Raw genomic sequence first — 23,995 nt, 5'->3', positions numbered from 1 at the left:
ATTGGGTCTTGCACACATGGAAAAGTCGAATTAGGGTTTTGGCACTAGGGAGTTGCGCAAATCACCTTGGCCGTGTGCCATCAAGTTCGACAATTTCAAGTTGGTATTTACCAATATTTTCTCTTTAGTTGTTTAAATAAAGGAGAGAGAATAATATGAGATATTGTTCTATATTCTCTCCTTATTTAAAGGGAAGTATTTATGAGAGAATATATGGAAATATATTTAAAGGGAAATAATATATTCTCCTTTATTATCTCACTAAATAAAATATTCTCTATTTAAAAAGAGAATAATATCTCATAGATCTTGATCTGATGGATGAGAGAAAAAGTAGGATTCACTTGTTGAGATCCGATGGTCTAGATTTAATCCACTAGTGTGAACACACTAAAATGAAATAAAAACATTTTGGAAGGTTCCATGAATATCTCCTTTTACTACTATAAATAGGGTTTCATGGGAAGGCAAAATTAAACAATTAATTTGTGAAAAAATTCGTGCATTCTAGCTTCCCTTGGCCGTGCACTTCTGCCTCTCCTTCCCCTCGGAAATTCGTTTCCATTCTTAGTAAAATAAGAGTGAGATCTCGAAACACCTAGTTTCGTGATCTAGTGAGATAAAGACTGTGCCCACTCATCTTTCTTATTCGTCTCGGAGATTACGTTTCGGAAGACTAAGGTGTCATCCTCGAGTCCTTCATCAAGACGACGCAAGGAGTACGCGATTGGCTTAGGAACGTTCTGTAGCTGAACCGAAAATCAATTTAAGTATTCGTTTACCCTTAAATCGGTTGCTTGACATATATGCTCTCGTATAAAATTAATTAACGTAAATCTAGATCTTGTCATATAATCAATGAATTAATTAGCTCATGATTAGCGTAATTAATTACTTTTCCGCATTAATATGATTATATGAGAGAATTATCCCCAGCAAGTGGTATCAGAGCTAGTCGATTTACTTAATTAATTTATTCGTTCATGTGATTAAATTTAATATGGTTTGAATTAATTTATATTTTGATATGAAGTTCATGCAATTCAATATATGATTATGTGAATTGTGATTTGTGGTTGATCGTAGAATTTTTTATTCTCGCTTTTCTAGTTTTTTTGCACCCGAAATTCAAAGGGTATAGGATTTTTTGTAAATCTTTTATTATTATTATTGTTGTAATCCGACGAGCGACGTTCTTGATCACGACGATCGGCGAGAGACGGACCCACAACGAGTAGTGATGGAGGGACTGTCGGAGGACCACCACGACGGAAGGAAAATCCTGCTGTGAAGGCGGGACAAGTAGAACGCACGGCCCGATGACTCGGGTCGAGTCCCACCGTGGTGGGTGGGCTCGAGGATAATCCGGGCTTGGGCCCAGATGCCCGGTGGGCCTAAAGGCCCACCGAAAATTTAAAAAAAAAATCTTACCGAAGAAAAATTAAAATTTTGAAGTTTTATTTAAATTATTTATATGGGTTGGGCCCAAGTAAATATTATTTAAGACATTGAAAAATAAATGATTTTGATATCGATTTGTTTTTCTAAAGGACATATGATTGGGCCTTGATTCAAATAATTTTTTTTTTCGAAAAACTATGAAAAATTAAATATTTTTGACAATGATTTATTTTTCCATTGAGACATATGCTTGTGCTCAACCAATATCCATGAACCAATGTGATTGGGTTCATCTCGTTTTATTTTTTTTAAGAGTCAATTAGGATACAATCAACACGAATCATACCATGCTTGCTATGCTTGTTTATTTAATTGTTTTGCCATGCTTGTATGCTATAACTTAGATCATGTATCGTATGTTAATGGTTGGCATGGGTTTTCATTCATTAAAATTGTCTAATTGGATTATGATAGTTAATTAATGAATGAGTTGAACGGATCGGAGAGCTTTGTCACCAAGCCGATAAGAGGCTAAGCTGAGAGGGTTCTTAAGAAGACCTAGTGTCTCACCTTCTCTACTGGGAGCTTTTCGGTGAAGGAATACTACTAGGATAATCAAGACTAGAATGTCACAAAATTCCTAATCACTAAGCTATATCGAAACTTATTGTTTTTAAGGGTAGCTTAGAATCACTCGAGCTTTTAATATGATTAAGTAAACACGAGTGTATCACCTAGATTAAAGTAAATGCTTGGAAATTAAAATACTAAAAGTATATTGAGTCTTAGGCCTCCAACATTGACACAACACCGTGAGGATGAAAGATCCCCTCGTGACCAGCGGTTTTCTAAACATGGTGGTCAGTTCCATTCGAAAGGGCTTTTCTGATTCCAATACCAAGGTTGTGTCTCTAACGATAGGTGGGAGGGTTGATCTCTGCGTGTACTAGTTATGCTAGTGCGTATGGGCTAGATTTCTTTCACTGAAATGTTGGGTCGACTCATGCATGAACCAACCGGTGGTTGCTCATGTGGCCAACGATTCCTATTAAAATGGTAGTTAGTGAGCATAGTTACTGTGATTGTTCACTAATCTGCGATGGTTCTCATTTTCACTAGGTGTACTCCGTTACGTCACCAGAGTGAAACGGACTGTGACTATTGGTCGAATTAACTTGGAATATAAAAAACTGGGTCTTTTAAAAAAAAACTTTAGTATTTTTCCCCGTGCTTATGCATTATGTTTTCTATTTCCTAAATTTATATGATGAATGTTTTTCCTTTTCAATAATAATTTATGTACTTGTATTTTATTAATTTCAGCATGACTTCGGATTATAATCTCTTGAAGTATATTATGGATAACAAAATGAAGTCTGGTGAATGCGCAGTTCTCTATATGAGAAACATGTCGGATTGGATGAATCAAGCCGCCTTCGGGAGCACAAAGATTGATGAGGCAACTCGGGTTGAAATCATTCTGAGTTCACTCGCCGAGGAATACGCCGACTTTGTCATTTACTTTCATGGTTTTAGCCCGGATTATAAGATGACGAAGTTTCAAAGCGAACTTCTTTCTTGGCGTGATGGTTTGATAGAGTATACTTACCATCAGGTGCAACCGAGTTTGGCACCACAGCCTCGTCCACCTTCACCAGAAGATTTACCATTAGAGAATGTTATCGTAATGGAAAAGCCATCACTTATAGTGATTCCTGATGATGATGACATCAGCCCTGAGTCGTGTGAAGGTAATGTACCGTTCACTCACTTACATGTATTAGAAGCATTATATGCTGGAGATTCTCTCTCGTCCTGGATAATTGATTCGGGGACAACTAATCATGTTTGTACAACCTTACAGGTGTTTGACTCGTGGGAGGAACTGAGGGGAGACGAACTACATCTTAGAGTGGGGAACAAAGAGCCTGTCACGGCTAAAGCTTTAGGTTCCACTCTGATTTGAAGATAAATATTTGATATTAGATTCAGTTTGTTTTATTCCTGGGTTCTGTAGAAACCTAATTTCAGTTTATGAATTACTTAAACAAAAATTTTCTTTATCTGTGAATGAGAAAACGATGAGTGTTTCTTTAGATGGAAGATTAATATGTGATGCCTTATTATATAATGGTTTATATGTATTAACTCTTGAAATTAAATGTTCATTTAATGCTGAAATGTTTAAAGTAGCTAGACCCACATCTAATAAGAAAATTAAACTATCTAGTGATGAACAAACCTATTTATGGCACTTAAGACTTGGTCATATAAATATAAAGAGGCTAGAGAGGCTTTCAAGGCTTGGGCCGTTGAAACACCTTCAAGTGAGAACTCCGTCTGTTTGTGAATCCTGTATTGAAGGAAAAATGACCAAGCGATCTTTTGCTGGAAAAGGATTAAGAGCCACCGAACCTCTGCAACTTGTTCACTCTGACGTCCGTGGACCAATGAGTGAAGCTGCGAGAGGCAGTTATGAATACTTCATCACATTTACTGACGACTATTCTAGATATAGTTTCATTTACCTAATGCAACGAAAATCTGAAACTTTTAGTAAGTTCAAAGAATTTCATGCTTGTGTTGAAAACCAATTAGGTAAGACTATTAAGACCTTTCGATCGGATCGGGGAGGCGAGTTCTTAGACACTGAGTTCACCGATTACTTGCTTGAGCATGGGATTGAGTCGCAATTATCGGCTCCTGGTAACCCTCAACAAAATGGGGTTGCTGAAAGGAGAAATAGAACTCTATTAGACATGGTAAGATCCATGATTAGCTACTCTTCACTTTCAACATCTTTATGGTGTATGCATTGAAGACTGCCATGTATATCTTAAATCAAGTTCCTTCAAAATCTGTATCCGAAACACCCAAAGTACTATGGAATGGAGCACCTGAAGGTTTGCATCGCTTCCGTATTTGGGGTTGTCCCGCTCATGTCTTGAAAAAAAATCGAGCAAGCTAGAACCAAGAACAAACGTTTGTTTCTTTGTCGGTTATCCAGAAGGGACAAAATGAGGTATTTTTTATGATCCTATTGATAGAAAAACATTCGTTTCAACTCATGCTACTTTTCTTGAAGATGATTATGTTAAAAGTCATAAACCTCGAAGTACAATTATACTCGAGGAAACTGTTAGACCAACCCCGAAGACTAACGTCCAATGGAATTCATCTCCACCTACAATTGTTGTGAGAGTGGGAGATGAAGAAGAAAACACAAACGTTGGTCCAAGTGCTACACTGCCTCGTCGTAGTGGAAGGGTCTCTAGAGAGCCCAACCGTATCTTGGTTTTGAAGCAAACGTCGTTGCCTTGGATGCGAACGACGACGACCCCGTGTCATTTAATGACGCCATACCTATATACTTTTCTGCATTAATATGGTTATACGGGAGAATCATCCCCAGCAGAATCAACATACCTATATACTTCTCTCCTTTATTTTACGTTTGTTCATCCTTTTCAACCCGCCCTACTACATACTTGGTATATTCACATAGGGCAAAATTTGGGATATATGAGGTCCAACATTCTCCCACTTGATCCATATACTATTACATACCTCATGGTTTAATTGATAATCATAATCGCACATAGTGGAAGATAAATCCATCATAATATTGGTTACACCATAAAATCATAATCAAATATGTAAACTAATAACAACCGTAGTGGTTGTATGTGAATTTGTCCATATTAATGCATTTTTTTTATCAACACTCATGGACATGTGGTGTGAGCGGACTTGGTCACGTGTCATGTCTTGGAGGGCCCTAAGTCACTTTTTAGGTTTCGAGAAGCTCAAGGGAAATTGGGGTAAGAACCTGAATGACCAAAGAGTTCTAGAAGACTTTCGAATTGTGACAGAATGGGAACGAATCCGCTCTTTTAGAAGTCAAGAGAAAGAGAAACACTTTGGAGGCCTTGGCCCTTAAGGTCCCTCAATCTTTGATTCTTAGGAGGGATTTGAGTGTGATGGTGGCTCATCGCTCTACTTTGCGTCAGAAGTGAGTTCGTCGTCGTGGTTTTCTAAGAAAAGAAGAGAACGTGAGCTAAGGGTACGCGGTGAGTTTCCCCCCTACACGTTCTCAAACAATCAACATTAGTCTTGGTGACATTGTGAGTGGAGGGAAAGCCTTTTAGGGTACATGACGCCAAAGTCTATTGGACTTGCTTATTCGGCGGTGGCCGTGGAATTCACTGCGGCGATTCTCTTGGAGGAGGCAGGTCTCCGGGCGCGAGGCACAAGCAGTGTGGAGATCGAATTTGGCGGCAGAGGATTGGACAGTTGCTTGAAGGAGAGCGCAGCAAGATGGTGAGCGTGGAGCTGAAGAAGTGGCGCCAAAAGATGGAGCTGAGCTTGCGAGAACACGAACACGGCAATGAAAATAATGTCAGTGTCTGCGCTGAGCTCTGCACATCCAACACCAGGAACCACGCCCTCCGTATGCTTCATGCTTATCTAGAGGATTAAATAAAGGAAGATCTCAACACACCCAAAGCAACGCACAGAAATGGTATACAAAACTAAGATAATAGACTTACTCTGGCTCATTTTCAAAGATATACATCGATCAACGATGTTTTTATTAAATTTAAAATATCTGATGATATCAATAAACTTGAGATACCATTCTCGAGAAGCTTGCTTAAGTCTGTATATTGACTTCTTCAATTTACAGACTATATGTTCTTTTCTGTCAACAAAAAAACCTTTAGGTTGATTCACGAACACTTCTTCATCTAAATTCTCTTTGAGAAATTCGATTTTCACACCCACTTGATGGAGCTCTAAATCATAATGAGTTACCATAGCCATCACAATCAATGAATCATTTTAAAAGACAGGTGGGAAGGTCTTTTTGAGTCGCACCACATGTATGAGTAAAATCTTCTGCAACGAGTCTGACTATGTGTCTTTCGATATTGTCATTTGAATCGCACTTGGTCTTAATGGCCAGTACCCAACTCTGTTACAACAATAAAAAATTTCAACCAGGTCCCGAACTTTATAGGGATCCATTTATTTTAGCTCTTCTTTCATTGCATCTAACCAATTAGCAGCACAACTATCACTATTATGCTTGTGAAATGAAACTAGATTAGTGTCAATTCTAAGTCTAATTTCAACTCTTACACGTAACCATATAATATTAAAAAATAGAGGATAGAGGCAAACTAGATCATTGTCTATCACTGCTATTCTTAATGCAATTCTTATGGTTCATCTCTGATAGGTTTCTTTGGTACAACATCATCTAATGGTTCTTGGTCGTTAATTTGTTGTCAGTGCAAATCATATTGTTGTCAGTGCAAATCATATCATGGTTAACATGAGTATGACCAAAAACTTGAGAAGAAGATAAGTAATTGTAATATGAATTTTGGAATTTCCACTTTATGTTATTCCAAACTTTCACTAACTTCACTATTCTCAATAAAACTAGCATTTCAAGTTTTGAAATTTCCTATACTACGGTTAGGACAATGAAATCGATATCCTTTATATTATTTTGGGTAACCAATGAAGAAATCACTAATTATTCTTCGGTCTAGTTTCTTTTCACTTGGATTATAAATTTTATCTTCTGCTGGACATCGTCAAACATGTTGGTGCCTTAAACACATAGGAAAGGTTGCAAGAAAGAATATTACAAATCATAGTTGAGAAAAAAAATCGTCATTATTGAATACTCACGCCTCATTTACTAATTGTTTAAAAGAAATGATTCATTTTCCCAACTCTTAGTGAAAGCTCTGTTATATTAATTAACGAAAGTAAGTGTGGTTGATGATGGTAAATAGGAATGGCAGCAGGTCCGAGTCCGATCGGGCGTACATGTTCCGTTGCACGGACCCTGTTAAAAAAATGGGCATATCACTCGGACTCAGTAACCCGCTTTGTGAAGCGGGCCAGGTAACGGGTGTACACGCCAGCCAGATAAATGGTAGAAAAATGTAGGATCTATTACCCGTTTAATTAATTTTTTAATTATAAAATTTAATAAAATAATGCCATTAACATAAGAATATTAGATAAGTGGCAACTTGAAACTACCTAATATACCCGAGATCAATTTCTCATAATTTTTTTTGTGTTAACGGGCCGGATATCAGTAGACGAGTGTGAGAACGGGTATTATTCAACCCTTTTAAATTGGGTGAGTAATATGTAAAATTGTAGATTCAAAATATGTAGTTTTTTTTTTTTTTTTTTTTTTTTTTTTTTCTTTTTCATTATCATTTCATATCATGAGAAGAAAATGGGGAACCCGTTAAAAGGGGGGGCAGTATGGGAAAAGACGCGATCCGGCGCGGTCGCATGTTTATTTCAATATTCCCTCCAAGACGAATGACGTGTACAAAATACCAGCTTATTTACGAGGCTCTCCGTGCTCGTCTCTATCTGATTTGACCACCTTACCCTTTTCGTTTTTGTTCCTTTATTTTATTTTTCAAACCCGAAACCCACACAAACGCTGTTTTTGCCTCGACTTCAGGGAGACGCAAACAAACTAACAGACAAAAAGAATTCCGAGAAAAAGAAAAAAAAGACAAAGAAAGAAAGGAAAATAAAAGATTACCAAACAGACGCTTTATAAATAAATAAATAAACAAAATCATTCGCTCTTTTTTGCGCTTCAATTGTCTCCCTCTTCTTCTTTCGTTACGATGCCAGGTGTGTTTTGCAATGTACCGTCTTCGCTTCGAATGTTCAATGAGTGTTTTAAATCTTAAGATCATCGGAATGTATTTCGAATTTGATGGAATGTGGATATTGCAGAGAGGGTTTGATCATTTCTTTCAATGAGATCGAGTCTATAGGATGGCTACCAGAAACTCTGAACAGCCTCAGGTGAGTTTTCATTTGATGTATAAATGTGTGTATGTGTATGTTTGTATATATACATACCCACACACACGTATATATTTGCAATGTCTATACGAATATACGCATTTCGTAATGGTAGGTATTTGCAGCGGAAATGTACGTGCACGCACATACATATACGATGCCTATACATTTGATTTCGTATCGTGTTTGTTCGTTAAGCGATTAATAAAAAAGCCGTGTGTGATGAAATCTCAAATTAGGCTGTCATACTCAAGATTTTCAGAGACAAGAAAAAAGGAAAAAATATTCCTTATATTTTTGCTTGTTTCAGGTAAACATTCCTCCAGCTCCTCCGCTGCCGAGTCCAGCTGAGCAATTGCGAACTCGCGTTTGCAATACGGTAAACTTCGAGCTTTATTCACATATTAGCTTATATTCTGAAGATGTGATTGCTTCTTAGTACTACATTGTAGTTTTGGTTTGTCTAATGTGTCATACCTAGGATTTGGTTCTTTGTGCAATATGTGTATATAATCAGTTGTGCCGGGGAAAATATCTTGTAGAGTTCAGAATTTGTATTTGGTAGTCCTAGAATTCCCATGTTTGAAGTTTCTAGGTCAATTTCATGATCCTGTGGTTTATATGGCTGTGAACTCCTTTGATTTTGAGATCATCGCGGGTTTTTTTTTATAGGAATGCATTGGAATCTTGTTGACTGAGCTGATGATATTTTGACTTTCTTTTCTCCAGGTTTTCAAGACTGGACCTCTATTTTTATCTTCCAAAGGTATGGTTTGAACTTTAGTTATAGTATGTTGTGCCTGTGGTTATATTCTCGTTTTTCCCTACATTTAAATACTATCTAAAGTTGGTTTTATGTGTAATCCCTACTTTATTCGTATTGATGACTTGTATATGTTTCCCTTTTTTGGAAACTATTTTACTAGATCCTATTATTTTTATACTTTATTTCCAAGATCCATAACCCCATTTTCTGTTACCTGTGTATCTAGGCATTGGATGGACATCTTGGAAGAAAAGGTGGTTTATACTGACACGTACATCTCTGGTTTTTTTCAGAAGCGATCCGGTAAGTGTTTTCTTACATTTGCAGGCCCATTACTGTCTCTGTTATACATTCAGTTTTAATTGATTAAATTTTTCATCTACCAGTCATTTGATGGTGGCGTTTGTGTCTCCCTAAAAAATATTTGACATCTAACATCTGTATTTGGAATTGCCTTTTAGGAACTGAAGTGTCCTCTGATATTTGTTGTTTCCTTAAGCAGTATTTAATCATCTTTTATTGTGCTAATTCATCAATGACTTTCTTTGCTTTCTCTCTAGATTTTTTATGATATTGTAGTATTTGTTTTTTCCAGAGTGCTGTTCCTCAAAAGGGAAGTGAAGTAAATTTGACTCTCGGTGGTATTGATCTCAACAATTCAGGCAGGTTGGCTTAACATCATCTCTTGTTATATTTAATGTGTTGAGGTAGATCCCATCTAAAAGTTAAAGCAAATTTACTAACCTTGTGCCATTAATGTTAATTTTGTAGTGTGGTTGTAAAAGCAGACAAAAAACTTTTGACTGTGAGTTTCCCTGATGGTCGCGATGGACGAACTTTCACTCTTAAGGTACCTATCTGCTTAATCTTTTTGGTCATTTTCATTGTTTAAATCGATATCCTCATCCATCTTGCTGCCTCTAAACTGCGATGAGTTATTATTCTTATAGGTCTGCCTCACTAGACATCATCAAAGCTTTAGTGATGCACATTTCTCAGTGTTTTTCAAGGACAATTTGTCCTGCCTTGATTCTTATAACTTTCAAGCGTCACGTTTCTGAACAACTGGTTTTCTGCTGCTGACATTGTTTATCTTGTTGGTTTAGGCAGAGACTCTAGAGGATCTTCAAGAATGGAAAACTGCACTGGAGAGTGCTTTAGCACAGGCCCCGAATCATCCAATGGGGCAAAATGGTATCTTCAGGAATGATCAGATTGATTCAGTTGATGGTTCTTTAGATCAGTGTATGCTCTTCTTTAGTAGGATGCTTTGCACCAAATGTTCATCTACTAAGGCATAAAATAGCGTTGTGCAAGTCACTTCCAAAACTGGAAAGACGAAGTAAACTAAAAAGAGAAAAAGGATAATGTTTCTAATATGTGATGACTTTATCTTCTAATTGCCTGACATTGGTGTTCTTAGGGATTAGTTGTGGGCATGGGGAAAGATAGTAGTAGTAGAGACTTGCATGTCAAACATGTGCTTTAGTATGCAAGTTACTTTCAATAGGTGGAATTTTGCTTCGCTTGATTCAAGTTTTAGAAAATTTTACAGCAGAGTTGATGAGCTTTTCATCTACATAGTTTACATTATTGTGAAAAGTTTCTGTTTATTTCGTTGTTTAACTGTGTTTTTCCTTTTGCCCTTTCTAATAGCAATTGATAGACCACCTGTAAAAATTTCTGTCATTGGGAGGCCAATTTTACTCGCTCTAGAGGACGTTGATGGATCTCCATCTTTTCTTGAGAAAGCTCTTCAGTTTATAGAAGAATATGGTGGGATTTCTTTACTTTTTGTTATTGCGCGTTGCAGTGACTAGCATTTCGTATTTCAGTAGGCATGTTCCTATTTTTCTTTTGAAACCTGAAACATTTATAATATCAGTGTTTTCTCATGCTAGGCTGTATTCCCCTGCTATTCACTTTCAACAATTTAGAAACACTAATGATAGACCAATTTATCTTACTCTTAGAAATTAGATCCGCCAGGAATGCCTTTTGTTTGTTATAAATTAGGCTATGTTTGGATATCTGGCTCAAGTGGTGTTACCTACAATTTATGTGTGAGTAACAGGAGTCAAGGTTGAAGGGATATTGCGACAAGCTGCAGATGTTGACGATGTTGAACATCGAGTTCGGGAATATGAGCAAGGTCAAGTTTCTATCATATCTACATGCTACCATCATCATGTTTTGCATGTGATTTAGTCATGTAATTTTTTTTTATCAAGGCCCATTTAACAATATAACTCATCTCTCCATCACTCACTGAATAGAAACCAAGTTAATTTTTTGTGTCAACATCGTCAAAGATATTTGTTTTTCAGCTCACATTGAAATGTTACTGACATTCATTGTTTTGCTTCAGGGAAAAATGAGTTTTCTTTTGATGAGGATGCCCATGTTATTGCGGATTGCATCAAGGCATGTTATTCCTTGCAACACAAATTTGAATTATTTTCAATAACAGTTACGTAAGATGCAGTGATATATTTTATTAAATGACTCTGATGCCTTTTTCAGCATGTTCTCCGAGAGTTGCCTTCTTCTCCAGTTCCAGCATCTTGCTGCAAGGCTCTTCTACAAGCGTGTCGTAAGTTTGCATTGAATATCTCCTCTTTTGTGTTTTCAATTCTCTGATTATTTTGTTATAGATGGAATTTGGTCTAATTTATTTTGCCCCCATTTATTTATGGATGGATTTTCTCTTCTTTCTTATACTTGGAATGTGTTAGGAACTGAGCGAAGCAATAGGGTAAATGCCATGCGTACTGCAATTTGTGAAGCCTTTCCAGAGCCGAACCGCCGGTTGTTACAAAGGTATCCCTAATGTCCAAGTATTCTGATCTGATAATTTCTCATTTGATCTTATCCGATTTAACAGCAGACCATGCAGTTTCCTTGCTGCTTAATCTTATGGGCCGTGTTTCTATGATTGTTTCAGAATACTAACGATGATGAAGAAAGTGGCAACACACAAGGCTGAAAATCGGATGAGCTGTCCAGCTGTGGCAGCTTGCATGGCTCCCTTACTTCTTAGACCTCTTCTCGCCGGCGAATGCGAAATTGAAAATGACTTTGACTTGGGCGGCGATGGATCTGTTCAGCTTCTGCAAGCAGCTGCTGCAGCTAATCATGCCCAGGCCATTGTCATTACTTTGTTAGACGAGTACGACAAAATATTTGGGGTAATTGATTTCTTCCTTCTAAATGTGTCTGATTTAGGTTGGTGTTATCTTGTGCTAGTTTTTAATGAAGACGTTTTTATCTTGATGATAGTTGTATTTCTTGTAGTATGGAACAGTTAAAAAAGTGTTCCAATGGAAAAGCCCAATCCTATCCATTTCTATAGAAAAATATAAACAAATTTTAAATAATTTGATAATCAGTCTAGAGTAGTACTTTTTTTTATTGTGTTGTTGCAAAGCCAGTTATAGTTTTCATCTGGAAAGATGCCGAACGAGATCTTAAACTCTATGGGTTTGAGAAATTCTGACTGAGCAATATCATCAATAACACTTCCCGATATTTATTTCAATTTTTTTTACCCTTTTGAGTTCCTTCATAGACTATATTTCTTTCGCAGGAGGGTTCTGTGTTACTTGAACCTTATACTGATTCAGAAGAAAGTGGTAGTGAGTCAGAGGCAGGAACTGAGGATGATGAGTCATATGAAGGTGATGAAAATGATCATGGATCACAGGATTCGGATTCAGAGACAGAAGTTGATCCTGAAAATGCGTCGAGTGTATCATGTAGTGAAAGCGTTGATTCTGGAAATAGTCTTTACGACGACGTGGTTAGTTTGTGACATTTTACCAATACTAAATGATTATTTGGGGAACATGGACTTGAAGAATTCATCAGATGTTTCTATGCGATTCATTCCTTAAAATAATACAGGATCTTACTTATTGTGATATCACTTGTATAATGTTTCGTAATTCATATACGTGTAAATGGTTTAAATATGATTCTGTTAGTTTTCCCTAGTAATAGTCTCAAGGACCTACCACAACCATAGGAGGTTTATTCTCTTTATGCTTGCTCTAGTCTGGTCTAGATTTTAGACTGGTTATTAACTAATTCACAAATGCAAACTATTTAAAAAATGCAGGAATCGTCTGGCTCTATCTCAGGTTCGGACTCGTCTGAAGTAGATGACAACAATAAACCAATAAAGACTTTGTCATCAAGTTGTCTTCAAAATCCCTCAGTTCCACCCAATGTTGAGATAAGTGAGGAAAATGATTCCCCAGCAGCACTGAGAGAGACAACTCCGCTACCTAGTTCACTCTCGAGACCAGTTGATCACAGTATGCTTGCATGCATTCAGAAATCAACAACGATATCGAATGGACCAGGACATGGTGTAAGAAATCGGAGCACTTGGGGACGTACTGCTGTGAGTAAATATTAGTTTATTTTTATTTTTATTCCCTTTAATATCTTACATGCCATACCATCTGTTATCTCTACTATTCTCTGAATCATGTCTCTCTCTCTCTCTCTTTTGCACCTAACAGGGAAGGAAAAACCTTTCCATGGAGTCAATCGATTATGGTGATGATGATGTGTAAGTGACGTGTCTTGTGCGCGGAGCTACTTTTCCTTTTGTAAATCCAATGTGTTCAATGACCCAGGGCGGCGTAGTTCTCTTGACTTCGGTTTGATCTTATTTTTATTCACTGAAGAGTACAAGTTTAATATTGTTTTAATCATAACCGAAAGAGATTGTTAAATGGTGCTTAAATCTAATATTAACTTAAGAACTCAGATTGAGCAATGAGCTTGCTTTCTATTTTTTAATTTTTTTAATAGAAAACAAATGTATTTTATTCTATAGCTGAATCTTTTAGTTCGTTTATATTTTTCCTTATCCATGAAGGGTTGAAGTTCAGAGGCTTGAGTTCACCAAGGCTGAATTAGAAATCAGAATCAAGGAAGAGGTACATGTATATGTATATATATATATATATATATATATATATATATATATATATATATATATATATATATATATATATTGGGAGAAATTTTCATACAAAACTTGTGTTCCAAATAGGTTAAAGAGAACGCAGTTCTGCGAACAAATCTGAAAACAAGGAAGGAGGATTTGCATCAACGCCGTCTAACACTTGAACAAGAAGTACATTTATTTCCCTCTTGGAATAATTATTCTTTCTTGTATTACACGTTAAAAAGTTTGCTGGGGCACAGAAAGAGGAAAAGATTTCAGTAGTTGCATTGAGCCGCCCAAATATATTCTCATCATACTTGTGTTTTCAGCATAAGATGCGTAAAAGATAAGTTTGGTCTACTGTGATCAATACATGAGTTGTATTCTTGTTATGTCTGTAATTTTAAGTGCAAGTATCAGTCTCTCTTAAATTTAAAAAAAAAAAAAAATGCACGACCAATAAGGAATCAGAACTTATATAAGCTTTCTGGGTTCATTACCTCCGTGATGGTAACTTGTTGTTCACTCTTGACCCTTGATCTACTTTCAGGTGGAAAATTTAAAGGAACAGTTGTGTAAGGAGAGGGATCTAAGAGTGGCTATTGAAGCAGGACTTCACATGTCTCATGGGTCATTACCCAATTTAGAAAATGTTGATGAAAAGGTAAGTGTACAAAAGATCTTTTTGTTACAATTGTAATTCTCAGGTTGACGAATAATTAAACTTTCAAATGGTCTAAAGACAAAAGCAGATCTTGAGGAAATAGCTGTCGCAGAGGCGGAGGTCATGAGTTTGACTCAGAAACTTGGTGAGCTCGGAAAGCAATTTTATCAACAGCGTGAACTACACCATGGTTCAGCGTCGAAATCAGGAAATCCACCCCATAAAATTCGGGGTCATCAAATTAAGTTGTAAGTTCTCATCTCATTGCCTAATCATTCTCTTAATGTTTGGAAATTTTCCAACATACGTGGCGATGGATTTTAAATCTTTAGAGTTTAGAATTAAGGTGTACGTTTGCAGATTGCAAATGGATAATTATTCTGTTTGTTCACTGATTTCTGTATTTTTCTTGTCATTTGCTCCATTATATGAAATTCAGGGTGGACAACCAAAAAAAAAGTGAAGTCAATTCCCCATCTAATCTTGAAAGGTCAAGGAACAAGGTAAGCGGATAATTGGGCAGTTCTTTGACACATTTCAGTTGACAAATATCAATAGTTTTATATATTATACTTTCTCATCCGTTTTCTTGGCGATGCTTTTAGATAACAGCACACAATTTTCTTTCCGTGTTCACAGAACATAATTTTTTTGGCTGGATTGTAGAATGGGGAGAATCTAATAATAAGCTAGATAAGTTTTTGCCGTCTGTCTCAGTTTGGCCTGTAATTAAAACAGGGTTTTGATAATCAATGGATGGATTTGATAGTGAATGGTCTAAATAATGGGCTTTTAATAGTAAATGGATGGATTTGTTGAAAAGGAAAGCTATACTATCTTGAGCTATCTTTATAATCATTATTGTACAGGATCCTCGGCTACTAGATGGCTCAGAAATTGAGAATGAGATTAAGGTCGAATCTATGTCCGTGTCGAATAAACATCTACCTCGTACGCAGAACACAGATTCAGTATGTAACGACATGTATTGCTCCATTGAGGCCTCAGTAGATTCATCGGTTCCTAAGTCAGCTGTATACAGGCGTATTAGTGGCAATCGGAGTGGTAACAAGGTTGAGGTAAGTTTCTTCAATCCATACTGGCTTCCGTTTCTTCCTCTAAAAACTTACTGAAAACTTGTAGAACATTTAACCGCACAAATCTATGTCCATGTCAAGCCTATTAGATTAATTTTTTTTTTTTAAACAATTTGACACAAACAGGGGCCTGTTTCCACGAATGCGGCGCTTACAAAGTTGACAACCCGACTAAACTTTTTGAAGGAGAAGCGAAACCGAATCGCACACGACTTGCAAAATGTGGAAGTCCGAGGCTCTCCTAAAGTTACTCAGAGCCCGGTGAAGGGCAGAGAGCCGTACCGGAAAGAAGACAAGAGCCTTGGGTCAGAAGTCAAAGCGGTTCAAAACCCCGAGAGAGATAGCTGTGGTCTGACTCAGAATCGGGACAGAAGCGCGGGATCAGAAGGTCAGGCATTCCAAAACCTGGAAAGGCTTAGGAAGGCAGAGAGTCAGTCTGTGAGCCACTCAGACAAAGGCAAAAGGTCAGAAGTCCAGAACTCGGTTGGATTGGAGAGAGGAAAATCGGAAAACCACATGTCGATCAGCATAGACAAAGGTCGAGTTGTGGGAGGCGGTCAAGCTTCCATGTCTTCGAAGACAAGCACCAGATAATAGGCTCTCCTAATGAACTCTTAGACCATAGCAGATAGTGAATTCAGTGATAAGTTGGATTTCTATGCTACAGAGGCTGACTTTTCATGCCTTCCGTCTTTTGCTCGGGTGTATAGATCAACCATTTCTCTAATTTAAGTGATGTTGTATTGTAGTCTTGAATCATTATTTATTTTTTTCTGGTTCAGATAAGCAAAGTTTATTTTGAGAGAAGCAAGTAATCTGTATAGGACAAAAGACCTAGCAAGTTTAAATACAATGGTGGTTGTTTTACAAGTTTTCGTTCTTATTTATATACATAATTCATATTCTTGCTGTTGACGTCAAACATAGAAGGAAATTTGAGCATCATCTACCAGTTTGAACTTTGAAGCGCTTGAGAGTGAACGAAGTTAGTTAGATTTGAAATGTAACAATTATATTATATAATCGCGTACAAATGCTGTTCTACGACTTTGACTCATTCAAGCTTTGTGTTTGTATTTTGTAATACAACCAAATTTGACCTTTACATTCAGGAAAAAAAAAGTTGACCTTTACAAATATATCTAAACAGATCAACACGCATTGGTTATCAGATAATTGACTTTCCAGTTCTCACATTACACGTGGGAAACAGAATAAAAAGCTCAATTTTTTTAAAGGTAACTTTCCTAATTTTAAAATATAAAATTCAGAGGACAAAAGTGAAATTTATTATTATTTTTTTTATTAGAATTAATGCTCTTTTATTTTTTGAGAAAGAAATAATGCTCTTCCAATTGAAAAGCAGGCCTCACAACAAGCATTAGTTTTGTGACTTTTGTCTTGTTAGACGAATTTTTCATTAAAAAAACACGTGTGGCAACAACAGTTGGTCTTCTGGTCCTCCCAAATTGATTCCTAATTTATGACCAGCAATTTCCTCTCAGCGAAAAAAAAAAAAACAGCAGTTTCCGTTTTCCATTGCTTTACCATAAAGCTTCACATGTGGGGCCAACTATTCTTCGCTTCCTCCAAACTTATAGATCAAAGTCATCAAACCAGTTTGACATCTAGTCAGTTTAATTCCCATTCGCTTTCACAGGACCAATAACATTATTTGTAATTTGTATATAATAAATATAAAAGAATAAAATCAGCGAACCAAAAGCCACCCAATCGGAACAACTCACACACCACCACCACCGTAACAACGGACATAGTAAGAAATTAAAAAAAAAAAACACTAAATTAATAAGAATACGATTACTCTAATGATATTTTTCGGCATCATCATCAATGGTATCTCTAGGATCAAAAGTCCTTGAGCAGCTTCCTGACCTGCTCGAGCGTGACGAAGAGCACGACGGTGAAGGGCCCCTGCCTGGAGATGGTGGGAATGAAGCCCTTGTAGAGAGCAAAGGGGCCCTCCGCCGTCACCGTCTTCACGGCGCAGTCGATGGCGCCCTTGTACGGCGGCGGCGCCCCTGGCTCCACCCTCATGTTCATCACGCGCGTCTTGATCACGTCCACCGGGTTCGACGCCACCGACGCCACCACCCCCGCCGCCAAACTCGCCGCCACGTGGGTCCCGATCCCGTCGGCCTTCCCGGCCCCACGCCTCACAATCGCCTCCTTGAACTGGTCGTACGACGCCAGCTGCGACGCCGTCACGATCATCGCCCGGTTCACCGTCAGCGCCGATCCCCTCCAGAGGCTCCCGATCCCCTCGCTCCGGGCCATCTTCGCGATCGCGTCCACCACTCCGGCGTAGTTCCGCCTCTGCGCCGCCGGGAGCCTCCCGTCCGCCTGCATCCTCACCATCGCCACGTCGGCGGGGTTTCCGACCGCCGCGCCGATCCCTCCGGCGATGAGGCCCGCCCCGAGCTTGCTCGTCAGAGGCATGGTCCCCGTCTCCGGGTCCGTCCAGCGCTGCTTCAGCACGTCGTAGAGGCCCATCCGGGTCGTGGAGTACAAAGTCTGCCGGAGCACCGTCGCCGAGACTCCCGAGAACAGCGCCGCGGCGCCTTCGGACCTGACGATCTTGATCCCCACGGCGAGCGGGCCGGGCTTCGGCGGCGCGGCGCCGGAGAAGGCGAGCGCCGGGGAGGGCTCTGATCCCTGGAGCTGCATCCGGACCTTGACTAGGTCCATGGGGTGGGTGGAGCATCCGGCGACGATGGAGGCTATGCCTCCCTCCACGAAGCTCTTGACGGTCATGGCGTTGTGCTTTTGGGGGATTTTTCTCAGTTCTCGCTGGAGACGAGGAGGTGGGAATGGAGGTCGAAGGCTATGGAGGAGAAGTGAGGGACGTTGGGCCTCTGAGACATATAATAATGGTAGTGACGATGTGAAGAAGAAGAAGACGAATGGATCTATTTATGGGACAAGACGAGAGAAGGAGGAAACCAAATAGAAAGGAAGAGGAAACAAAGAAAAAGGTGGAGAAATAAGACTCTTAGCTGGCCCTGATTTACTTTTTTAATTTCAGGACTACCACGCGTTTGGTGGGTCACCCCCAAATAAAAATAAAAATAAAAATATCAACATATGTTCTACTTCCATTCATAGGAAATATGTTTGAAATATTCCATTAAAGCTTAAGCATTATATATCTAACCCCTAATCTTGATTTGTACTTTTATTTCCTTAGTGATTACTTCGTGTTTACAAATGTAGCGACGTGCCCAATTTAGTTTTTATATTTCTTCAATCCCTTGATTTTTTTTAATGAATCATGTTAGTGGCGGAATCGAGATGTCATATGTGTCCTTGTGACCATTGATTTCACTTTTCTGGCGGTCTCTAGAGGGTTGTGGCATTTGGCGCGGATCCGAACAGTCACAATCTCTAGAGAGTCTTAGGAATTATTACGCAGATGGGGTTGTTTTCCGTCTGTCGCTAGGAGATTGTGGTGAATTAGGACATACCCAAACAACCACGATATCAAAAGAGTCTTAGGAGAGACGACGATGTTGGTGGTGGTAGTCTTCATCAGAAAGTTAGTTTTCCAATCTCCGTCACCTAAATGAGAAAAGAAAAATGAGCTAAAGGGAGCGCGAATGGATTTGCCTCGAGAGGAAACAGAGGGCGGGATAGTGTTTTGGCATGGGTTTGCCTATATTTTCAAATAGAATGAAATCAACCAATCTATTTTCAACTTATGTTTCATTGATAGGAAGTATGTTTGAAATATTCCGTAAAGCATAAGCACTATATTTGTAAGCCCTAATATTGATTTGTAATTTATTTTCTTAGTGATCACATTAGGCTTTAAATTTAATGAGATGCCCGATTTAGTTTTTACTTTTCTTCTTTATTCATAGCAATCTCTTGTTTTTTTTAATAAATTAAAATATGTTGCAAAACAAGCACATTTAATAACACTTGGATCGGAAAATCTAGTTGGCTACTAAAGAGTTCTAACACAAGATATACTACCATTATAATTGAACTAAACTAATGTGTGTGGAGCACCGCCACACAATCTCGGAACCTGTAGGATTTGTTCACTAACTCTGTAACTGCGAGGATGTCGTTGAACACATGCCATGGGAAGTTGTCCATGTCCAACCTTGAAATCAAGTCACATATTTGACATGTTGGCTACATAAATACTAGGAGGAAAAAAAACATTTAGAACCAACAAATGTTGCTTCTAAGTTCCAAAATTTCAATTTTTAATGATCACATTTTTAATATATCATTGATGCAATTAAAAGTGACATGTTGCTTCTAAAAGTCAGCTTCTAAAACCATTCTATTTCTATAATACTTTTTTAATAGTGAAAAGCCACTTTGATGTTTATCTTGATTATCCCTATTACCGTAATGCGATTCCATTAGTCTCGACACAATAGGTACCGTACTAAAAAATACATTGAACTACTTCAGGTAGGTGTACGTTTGTCTTATGGTTGTCACATCGTCAAGATGAACGATTGAGAAGATGGCTATTCAAGTTATTCTAGTAGTCGATGAGCTCTTAAACATTTGACATTCATGACGTTTTATTTAATTTTATCGTAGAGCATTGTGATTCTTATGGGAAAGATAATTTGCTAATTTATAACTACAACATACATATTTTTCGGTAATTAACTGTAAAATCACCCAACCACGATGCCCGTGCGATGATATAGAGAACCAATCAATCAAGAGTTGAGCATCGTAACAATCAACGGCCAATGGAAGATAAACAAGAACGCAACAACATGCCGCATGTGAACACATGACATGTTATTTTATCCCCCCCCCCAAAAAAAAAAATATAAAATCGTATTAACAATAATATTGAGACAGCGAGAAAAGAAAAGTTGCATACTTTTCTTACTGCAATCAAGCGGGAATGTACAGAACTAGCTTTATATCCCTTATGTTAGAAATCCTATATTTAAAGTGAATGAGAACTAACAAGAGCTTATAAATTTTATGGTTTACTCGTCTCATAGCCAATTGGTTTTGAGATGGTAACACATGATACTTTCACATTATATCAGAGCCCACAAAGCTCAAACAGGTATCTAGTCCAATCAGTGAGATTTGGTCCAAGATGAGCGAACGTAAAAGAGCCACCATATTGAGAGGGCATGTTAGGAATCTCATATTGAAAGTGAATGATAACTAACAAGGGCTCTTATAAAGGCCATGAATAGTTACTGCTCTCATAGCCAATTGGTTTTGAGATGAGCCCCAGGAATCTTTCACATCGTAGTAGTCGGTTGCGGTCACCATGTGGCAACGCGAGAAGACTCACTAGGTTCTCCTTCATCATTGACCCCCATGCCCTTTAAATAAATAGCCGAGTGATTATCAATCTAAACCCATAAGACATCTAAAAGGTTGAGAAGACATTAGAACCTTTCTGGGACTAGATTGAAAATATTTTTGAGCAGAAAATTAAAAGGGATCTTAACATTCTTCCCCAAAGAACATATTAGTGCCCTCATTGTTCTTAAGGACAACTAATCAAGCACATGTGCTAGCCTCTACCATGCGCTCCAACTGATCATCGATCATTCGTTCTAAACATGGGAGATGTAGAAAATAGGAAATTAATTATGTAATATTCTGTAATTATGCTGTAAATACTCGAAGATTAGAATCAGTCTAGGGTTAGTTAAGTTTCCTATTTTAGTTCCTATCTTTCCTCTTTTTTAGGATTCTTTGTATCTATATATTTCGGCCTTTAGAGCCAAGATCAATATGAATTTTCATTCTCTAAAACTTACATGGTATCAGAGCAGCCGAAACACTCAACCCTAACCTAGCTAAAAAAAAAAATCTGACTTAAATTCTCACGATGGAGAAGTTCCTTCTAACCACCCCGAAAAAACCATCACCTATTACTGGTGAGTCCTCTCACACGTCTATGCACATCACAGTGCATCGGCTGAATGGTAGCAATTACCTTGAGTGGTCTCAGTCAGTAAAACTCGCCATAGATGGAAGAGGGAAACTAGGGTATCTCACCGGAGAAGTGAAGGCAGCAAAGGAGAGCGACGATGACTATAACCACTGGAGATCGGAGAACTCACTTGTGATGGCGTGGCTTCTCAATTCCATGGATGGTGCAATCGCCAAACCGCACTTGTTTATGAAAACTGCCAAAGAGGTCTGGGAATCTGTGAAGGAAACCTACTCGGATTTGGAGAATTTCTCTCAGATCTTCGAGCTAAAAACCAAACTTTGGCAGTCAAGGCAGGGAAGCAGGTCCGTGACAGTTTATTACAATGAGATGGTGGCAATTTGGCAGGAACTCGATCAGTGTCACGACGAGGAGTGGGAAAGCCCGGCTGACTACTCTTGGTTCAAGACACGTGAAGAGAATGACCGAGTCTTCATGTTCCTCGCTGGGGTCAATCAGGCACTTGACGAGGTAAAAGGGAGGATTCTCGGAAGAAGACCACTGCCATCCATCCGAGAGGTGTTTTCCGAAATCAGGCTGGAGGAGAACCGCCGGAAGATCATGAATACACCTGAGTCGGCCGAGCCTGCAAGTGAGACATTGGCTATGTTTGTTTGAGGAGGACATGAGGGAAACAAGAAGAAACCATGGTGTGATTTCTGCAAGAAGCCATGGCATACAAGGGAAACGTGCTGGAAGATTCATGGAAAGCCACCCGGAGACAAGGAAAAACCGAAGAAAGCCTACGACACCGCTGCTGAAGATTCACAAGAGTCACAAGTCGTCTCGGATAAGCCAACCTTCACAAAGGAACAGATTGAGCAACTCCTGAATCTACTACATGCCACTCAAAATCTTCCCAAACCAGTCATTCCTTCATGTTCCCTTGCACAAGACGGTAGAAAATTGTTCATTTCTTCTTATCTTTGTTCTAAATTCAATAATATCTGGATCATCGATTCAGGTGCTACTGATCATATGACAGGAAATTCTAGCTTCTTTCTAACCTATAAACCGAGTGCAGGAAACAGAAAGGTCCGAATTGCAAATGGATCCTTTACTGCTATTGCTGGACTCGGTGATATAAGTGTTTCACCACCTCTTACCCTATCTAAAGTTCTTCATGTTCCTAATTTAGCTTGCAATCTCATTTCTATCAGCAAGTTAACTCGTGACCTAAATTGCCAAATAATCTTCTATCCTTCACATTGTCATTTTCAGGAACTGGACTCGGGGAGGATGATTGGCAGTGCTAGGGAATGTGAAGGGCTCTACATCTTGGAAGAGGGGATGCACTTGAATAAAGAAGGTCAAGAGAATTCTTGTCTACAAATTTTTAACAATTCTAGTAATAAGGAGATTTATTTTTTGCATTTTCGTCTAGGTCATCCGAGTTTTCACTATATGAACAAGTTGTTTCCTAATTTATTTTCCAACAAAAATCCCTCTTCTTTTCAATGTGAAATACGTGCTTTAGCAAAACATCATAAAAACTCATATCCATCACAACCCTACAAGGCAACAAAACCCTTTGCACTCATTCATAGCGACATTTGGGGTCCATCTAGGGTAACAACAAATTCTGGAAAAATGTGGTTCGTCACTTTAATTGATGATCATTCACGGGTAAGTTGGGTTTTTTTGCTAAAAGACAAATCTTAAGTTGAGAACATTTTTAAAATTTTTTATAATATGGTTAAAACTCAGTTTGATTCTCAAATTCAAATGATAAGAAGTGACAACGGAAGAGACTATTTCACTCAATCTCTAAATGAGTTTTTTTTGGAAAAAATGGGATAATTCATCAAAGTTCTTGCATTGATACACCTCCTCAAAATTGCATAGCCGAAAGGAAAAATAGGCATATTCTTGAAGTCACCCGAGCAATAATGTTTTCAACAAAAATACCAAATTATCTTTGGGGTGATATCTTCATGCTACTTATTTAATAAATAGAATGCCTTCAAAAATTTTGAAATTTCAAACACCGATTGATATTCTTCAAAATGAATTTCCAAAATCTCGTGTGTTTAACTCTATGCCATTAAAAATCTTCAGGTGTACTGTGTTCATAAGAAATCCGGATAGAACTGCTAGTAAGTTAGATCCAAAAGGAAAAAAATGCATTTTTGTAGAAATTGCACCTACTCAACGAGGCTATAAATGTTTTGATCCCATTTCTCGAAAAATGTTTGTCACAATGGATTCTGAATTTTTTGAATCAAAACCATATTTTGCGTCTCATTTCAGGGGGAGAATAATTTAGAAGATGAATCATGCTTTG

The 23,995-nt window shown here is 38.2% G+C and overlaps 3 protein-coding genes across 4 annotated transcripts; 2 read left to right on the top strand and 1 right to left on the bottom strand.

Annotated features, from left to right (window-relative positions):
- The first annotated feature begins 7,869 nt into the window (after positions 1-7,869).
- On the top strand, positions 7,870-16,628 carry REN1 (Rho GTPase activation protein (RhoGAP) with PH domain-containing protein). Of its 2 annotated transcripts, none has more exons than XM_089619464.1 (24): positions 7,870-8,085; positions 8,191-8,262; positions 8,573-8,641; positions 8,992-9,028; positions 9,255-9,331; positions 9,624-9,694; positions 9,800-9,878; positions 10,135-10,222; positions 10,685-10,804; positions 11,103-11,180; positions 11,397-11,452; positions 11,552-11,621; positions 11,764-11,848; positions 11,973-12,216; positions 12,615-12,827; positions 13,146-13,433; positions 13,555-13,604; positions 13,917-13,977; positions 14,094-14,177; positions 14,539-14,652; positions 14,731-14,900; positions 15,092-15,155; positions 15,522-15,731; positions 15,876-16,628. In XM_089619464.1, exons 2-24 carry the CDS (start codon positions 8,233-8,235, stop codon positions 16,341-16,343), a joined length of 2,826 nt encoding a protein of 941 aa, XP_089475590.1. In that variant the 5' UTR covers positions 7,870-8,085; positions 8,191-8,232; the 3' UTR covers positions 16,344-16,628. The 2 variants fall into 2 exon arrangements, with proteins under 2 accessions (XP_089475590.1, XP_089475589.1); XM_089619463.1 differs by having other exon boundaries at positions 10,135-10,273.
- Positions 16,629-17,357: 729 nt separating this feature from the next.
- Positions 17,358-18,740, bottom strand: DIC2 (dicarboxylate carrier 2). Its single transcript, XM_089620217.1, has one exon. It carries the CDS (start codon positions 18,522-18,524, stop codon positions 17,619-17,621), a length of 906 nt encoding a protein of 301 aa, XP_089476343.1. The 5' UTR covers positions 18,525-18,740; the 3' UTR covers positions 17,358-17,618.
- Positions 18,741-21,606: 2,866 nt separating this feature from the next.
- LOC149390624 (uncharacterized) lies at positions 21,607-22,329 on the top strand. The gene has a single exon (XM_089619815.1). The coding sequence runs from the start codon at positions 21,607-21,609 to the stop codon at positions 22,327-22,329; it is 723 nt and encodes a 240-aa protein (XP_089475941.1).
- The last annotated feature ends 1,666 nt before the right edge of the window (positions 22,330-23,995 follow it).

The sequence above is a fragment of the Urtica dioica genome, chromosome 7 (assembly GCF_054948205.1).
Source record: "Urtica dioica subsp. dioica isolate 48M chromosome 7, U.dioica_male_clone48M_v1_H2, whole genome shotgun sequence".
NCBI classification, from domain to species: Eukaryota; Viridiplantae; Streptophyta; class Magnoliopsida; order Rosales; family Urticaceae; genus Urtica; species Urtica dioica.
This window is presented reverse-complemented; position numbering and strand designations above follow the sequence as displayed.

Bases quoted from the DNA above. Each gene is read 5' to 3' on its own strand.
- LOC149390624 (XM_089619815.1), top strand. From the start codon at position 21,607: ATGGAGAAGTTCCTTCTAACCACCCCGAAAAAACCATCACCTATTACT.
- REN1 (XM_089619463.1), top strand. From the start codon at position 8,233: ATGGCTACCAGAAACTCTGAACAGCCTCAG. The intron at 9,332-9,623 runs GTAAGTGTTTTC...TGTTTTTTCCAG, and splicing joins TTTTTTTCAGAAGCGATCCG to AGTGCTGTTCCTCAAAAGGG. The intron at 11,453-11,551 runs GCATGTTATTCC...TGCCTTTTTCAG, and splicing joins TTATTGCGGATTGCATCAAG to CATGTTCTCCGAGAGTTGCC.
- DIC2 (XM_089620217.1), bottom strand. From the start codon at position 18,524: ATGACCGTCAAGAGCTTCGTGGAGGGAGGCATAGCCTCCATCGTCGCC.